General features: G+C 42.2%; 1 protein-coding gene across 2 annotated transcripts in view; it reads left to right on the forward strand.

Annotated features, from left to right (window-relative positions):
• Window positions 1-5,964, forward strand: part of RECK (reversion inducing cysteine rich protein with kazal motifs) — a 129,669-nt gene that overhangs the window by 40,863 nt on the left and 82,842 nt on the right. For both annotated transcript variants that reach the window (XM_019509153.1, XM_019509152.1), the window contains exon 5: window positions 1,303-1,350. In XM_019509153.1, coding sequence (XP_019364698.1) covers window positions 1,303-1,350 — 48 coding nt within the window. The remainder of the gene's footprint in view (window positions 1-1,302; window positions 1,351-5,964) is intronic.

The raw sequence follows: 5,964 nt of genomic DNA on the forward strand, positions 1-5,964 counted from the left end.
ATTCTTTGCGAGTCAGTCTGCATCCTGTGTCAGGGTTCCCCAAGAACATGAGCTGAGACGTAACAGGGCAGATGTTATGGGGTGCGTTTGGGGGGCAGTGGGGGAGACCGGTGTGGTGTAAGCAGCTTGACTCCCTGCCCCTTGCTCCCCAACACCTTGCCCCCTTGCCACCTGTCCCCCCACCGCTTGCACCCCTGTGCCTGTCCCCTCCCCTGCAGCCTTGGGTCTCCCTTCCGTCATCTTCCCCCACCCCTGTAGCCTCTGTCCCCTCCCTTCTCTTATGCTTGCTTGAGCTTCAACAGGATCCACCCCTGCTCCAGCACGGAGCATGTGTTTGTTCCATCCCAGCCCTGTAGCAGCAGCAGCAGCATGGTAGCTTCATCCCCTGAACCAGAGCTTGGCCTGAGCTGCCATCTTTCATGTGGTGGTGCTATGCTACTACTGCTAGGTTGGGCTAGGGCTGGGCCAAGCGTATGATTTGTGCCCCAGGTTGGAGCGGGGCCAGAGCCTGTCGGAGCTTGAGGAACGGTAAGCAGCAGAAGGGTCAGGGGGAAGCAACTGGGGGAGTAAAGGCTGCATGTTGGGGGAAGAAATAGAATTATTTTTGCCAGAGCCCCCACAAAGATTAACATGGCAAATCGTCCAATGTGGTATCAAGTGAACTTTAATAGTAACCCCTAGGCAATATTACAGGTTTCCTTCCCATAGTACGACTTGACAAGTGGTTCGTTGGACATTAAACCAGTGACCTTTGCGGGTACCAGGCCTCGGGTCCTGCACTGGGTGTGTGGGATTTTAGTTTGTGGCTCCCCACTGTTCGAGCAGGGACCCAGCAGCTGCATCTCTCCTCCCAGGGTCACATCATGCTAACACACATGTTCCTTTGTTTGTCCATCACTTTTATAACTTTTCTCATCTCAAATTGTCCGGTCCCCTGGTACTGTGCCAGGCATTCCGTATATGGTACACCAGTCTGCTGGCACTGTGCCAGGCACATTCCTTATAGGGATATTGTTGTGCCTTGCTCACCTAGCGCCCAGTCACAGCACTTGTATCTCCCGGTGCCACAGAAGGTGCTCTGTTCAATTTTGTTGCTTAGTTCTGGGAAAGCCTGGACTATGGCTAAAAAGTCTTAGCATAGCTCAGTTTGCCTGCTACAAGACAGTGTGGGGGAGTAGAGGTGGGGGGGTTTGAGGCTGTGGGAGGGGGAAGGTGGGGGACAGATTGCAAATCTTTGCTACATGATTTTCTTGTTAATTAGCTTGTGCTGTACATTAACATAAGATATTTAACTGATTTCAGGCTTCTTCAAAGAATGACATCCTGAAAATTTGCAGAAAAGAATATGAGGTAAACATACTTTAAATTACAACATTCATGTGTTCTATATAATCATGCTTATTACCATAAGAATCTGTTGTCTTTATGTATTTTTGTATGTACTGTTATTGTTCAGTGGTACAAGGGTGTTTCAGAAACAAACAGCAAAACAGCTGCCCATGCTGCATATCTGCAAGAAAGTGGGAAACTACATAGCAGTGGGGAGCATTGGTGGGTGCATTTGACAATGCTGCCATCCTTTTAGGCTGAACCTGCGTGTGATGCTAGTGAGCACATAGACAATGTGGCCATGCAGCTGTCAGTGTGTACAAAAGAAGAACAGTGTCCTGACATTTGATTTCTGTGTGCCAAAGATCTGCCGTCTGGTGAAATTCACCATCGGATTGTGGCACAATATAGTGAGAACTGTATGGCTCAACGGAAGGTCTATAAGTGGGTGGAGAAGTTCAGAAACAGCTGCATGTCCATACTGGATGAACCCCAGGTGGCATGCCACAGCATAACCACAAGGGAGGAAAACATTGCTAAGGTTGACAGCGCAATGCGTGTAAGCAGGCAAGTAGTATTCCTGAGCTAGTGGGGGAAGCAGGTGTAAATGCTTTCAGTATCCATGCATTTTGTATGGTCACCTGAATTACCTGAAAGTATGTGCCAATTGGGTGCCAAAGCAACTGATGCATGTGTATCAAAAAAGACAGTGTGTGGAAGTGTATCCCCAGCCTCTGCAAGATGTATGGGATGAAGGCGAGGGGTTCCTCTTGTGCGTCATTACCAGGAACGATGCCTGGGTCTACCATTACAATCCTGAGAGCAGAAAGCAGAGCACACAGTGAAAACGCACATCATTGCCACCACCCATTGGACAGTGATAACCAACCGTTTTATGGTGAAGATTACTTTTTGGCACTCCAGGATCTACCACATCCCCCCTGCCTCCCGGACAAGCTGCCCAGGTTTTGACCCCACTCACCAAGTGCAGCCTGGGTGGCAGGGGGCATAGGTCAGCCCAGCCATGTGCGTCCTGCTGCTCCCAGTTGTGGAGCCTCTGACAGGCTGAGATCGACTGTCAGAGGCTTCACAGTTGACCAGTTGATCAAGTGACCACTGATATAGGACCACTCCTTGTCCACTTCGTGGAGGTCACAGTCAATAGCAACACCCACTGCCACATCTGCCCTACAGTCCCGACCTTGCACTAAGTGATTATCACCTGTTTGGGCTATTGGGCTCTTTGTGGGTGCATATTTGCCAGTGGTGCAACTTCTGATGCCGGAGTCACAGCAACCAAAAAGCTTATTTGAGGACAGTATCAAGAAATTTCTAACTGGCTGGAATAGTTGTATTACAAAGCAAAACAACTATGTAAAGGAGTAATGTGGTTCAGAAAACTATTTTTGCACACAAAATGGTTTTATTTAGAACTTGCTGCTAGTTTCTGAAACATCCTCATAAATTACCTTTTCTGTGTAATCATTCCATTCTTAGAAACTGGACCATGGCTATTCTCTTTGGCTCAAAAAACCCTTCTTTAATGGAGATGAAAGCTTAATGGCATATATGTTCTGCTGAGAGTAAACAAATACTCATTTTCCTAAAAGTATTTTAACACACATTATTAGATGCTCCACTTTAATATAGGCTTTGCCTGAAAAAAAAAAAGTTGTTTTGCACCAATTACTTAAGTGGTTTTTCTAGAATTTGTTTCTGAATGACTTGGGTAACTGCAGTGTTGCTGTAGACATCAGGAGTAATCTTAAATTCTTTTTAATGTGTACAGTTATGTTTAGAAGGTAAAATGTGATGGTAGTTTTATAATTCTGCCTCCAGAATTTGTTCATTTCCATACATGAAAATTAAAAGGCTGTTCTTTATACCTATATATATGTTCTACTTTTGAAAGAAAAGGGATTATCTGAGACTGTCTTTCTTTTCCTTCCTTTTCCAAATTGAAGCCCAAGATGTTTTTTTCTTCCAGAATTTAGCAGGCCTACATAAATTACCTTCTTATCATTATTTTGGCAATCAACAATACAAAATCTAATTCTTTTGAATAGGGAGAAAATAGGACATCTATTTTACCTGGTTTCCAGAAAACATTGTTTCGATTAAATACAACACTGCTCTATTTTTTTTTTATTTGAGGAAAAAAAACTTTGCAAGTCATCAGTGCTGGAATTATCATAGTTTGAGTTCTCTGATAAATTAACCTTTAAGTAGCTCTTTCTCTTTCACTGCTATTTTATACTATGCTGTCCACATCTGTAACCTTTTCCTCTGTTATGCTGGTATGTTTCCTTCTCTTTTTCTGGGTTTCTGCATTGCTGTAGGAAGTTGACCAATTTGTGTTGAAGGAGAGCAGGAGAGGAAAGGTAAGACATTTAAAACTGACAACAAAGTGGTGAAATAACCCCTCCCCTCATTATTACTAAGAGTAGTTTATTTAATTCTTATTTTCCCATGTTTGGCTTGAATTACATAACATGGTTCCCTCACTGATATCTTTGTAGTTGGACAGAAAATGTTCTATTTGCTCAAGTTCACAGCATTTTTATAGAGAAAAAAGTGGGGAGTTCTGGAAGGGAAGGAATCAGCAAAGGTCAGACAAGATGGAAAAAATAGCAAGTAAGCCTATATTAACAATGAACTATGGATTTAAATGAAGAATCTGGTACGACAGTTCTACAGTAATTACAAATTTTGTCACCAATCTGTATCTGAATTCAACCCTACTAGAATCAGTGGGTAAGATTTATTTTTTGATGCTGGAGAGGTAAAGTGTTTTCTTTCTTTTTTTTGTGGTACGTTTTATTGGAGAAATGTTATAGTTGGGGGAGAGGTTTGGTAAGCTTTTAGGCACATACTACTCTTGTCCCTAGGTTATACAAGACACAAGCATGCTTCACAAAAGTGGGACTGAGATGTTCTATAAACTGCTTGTTCTCCTCAGGTAGTATGTGCTATCTCCTATCTTTGAGGCATTATCTGTTTTCTTTTAAAAATTTTCCTTGATGCTCTGCTAACATACTATTCCTATTTAGCTTTCTAAGGGGCTGTTGGACTTGTTCCTACTTTGACATTGATTTTTATACCAGAAATCAGTTGCAGGAGGAACAGAACACTTGAGAAAATAGTGGCTAAATAAAATCCAAATCTCTGATTAATTTTTATAAACATGAGATTTGTAACAGTTCATGCTACACAAGACAAATACTTCATGTGCTATATGCATCAGTACATCACTGCATCTGTTTTTACATGTGATGTATTGATAACGTTTCTTGTACTGCAAAGGAAAGTTCAGAATTAAATTGTAACATATTTCAGTGCTGATTCTCTTTTCATCAGACCTGCTCTCAAATTTTATTGTGGTTTCATGTATGTGAGATTTGTAGACTTAAGTAAATTAATTAAATAAAGCTGAGGAACTTAACTACAGGAGAATAAAATTGTAATTAATACCCTCTCTTCAGATTTCCATCAATTATTACATGATATCAGTATATAATGTAATCACCAGATACCTTTTAGGTACAATCAGATACTTTATGTACCAAAGGTACTAACCACTAGTGTTTTCAGCAACCAGCAGAAGTTTGGGATTAAGGAGCTAGAGTTTCCTGTCATTTTCCCACTCAGACAAGTAGTTGTGAAGAATGGGGTTAGACTGCAAGGCTAGAACACAGTATTTGGGGGAGAAAACAGCAGAGGGGTCACATAAGATGAAGGTGCCTTAGAAATCATTTTTTGTGAGTTGGTGTCAAAGCAGATTCACTTAGCCACGTTTTTATGCGACTTACTGGAGATACTCCATAAATTCCCCAGATCAGCTTACCCTGAAAAATTATATGAAGCGTATGTAAATCTTGTTTTGGATTTGGACATCCTTTTTGTGAATTTGTTGTGTGGATTCATAAAGTTTTTTTTCCATTGCTTTCAAAATTAAAGTACTACTGTAACGATCAAATATTTTTCTGTTTAAAAAGTCTTACATTGTATTTTGTAAAGTTTAAAATTGCTATCTGAATATTTATAAAAAATGTGAATGAGGTACACATTCACCAACTTTTTTTCCATTAGCTTTTTCTTTCTTTTCTGTTATCTTCCTTTTTAACTCCTTTTTATGAATTTTTATCATCCTCTTTCTTGCTGTTGTGTGTCTGAGCTCTTTCTCCTTCATAGTTTCATAGTTGGTAGGGTCAGAAGGGACATGAGCAGATCATCAAGTCCGACTCCCTGCCATGGGCAGGAAAGAATGCTGGGGTCAAACGAGCCTGGCTAGGTGTCTATCTAGCCTCCTTTTGAAGACCCCCAGGGTAGGACCGAGCACCACTTCCCTTGGAAGTTGGTTCCAGATTCTAGCTGCCCTGACTGTGAAGTAGTGCCTCCTGATATCTAGCCTGAATCTACTCTCAGTCAACTTATGGCCGTTATTCCTTGTTACTCCCGGTAGTGCTCGGGGGAACAGGGACTCTCCCATTGCCTACTGGTCTCCCTTGGCCAGTTTGTAGATGGCCACCAGATCCCCTTTCAGCCTTCTCTTGTGGAGGCTGAACAGGTTCAGGTCCCGTAGCCTCTGCTCGTAAGGCCTGCCCTGCTGCCCCCTGATCATGTGAGTGGCTCTCC

This window comes from Gavialis gangeticus, unplaced genomic scaffold, assembly GCF_001723915.1.
Source record: "Gavialis gangeticus isolate Ggan-Ray unplaced genomic scaffold, GavGan_comp1, whole genome shotgun sequence".
In the NCBI taxonomy this organism is placed as follows: Eukaryota; Metazoa; Chordata; order Crocodylia; family Gavialidae; genus Gavialis; species Gavialis gangeticus.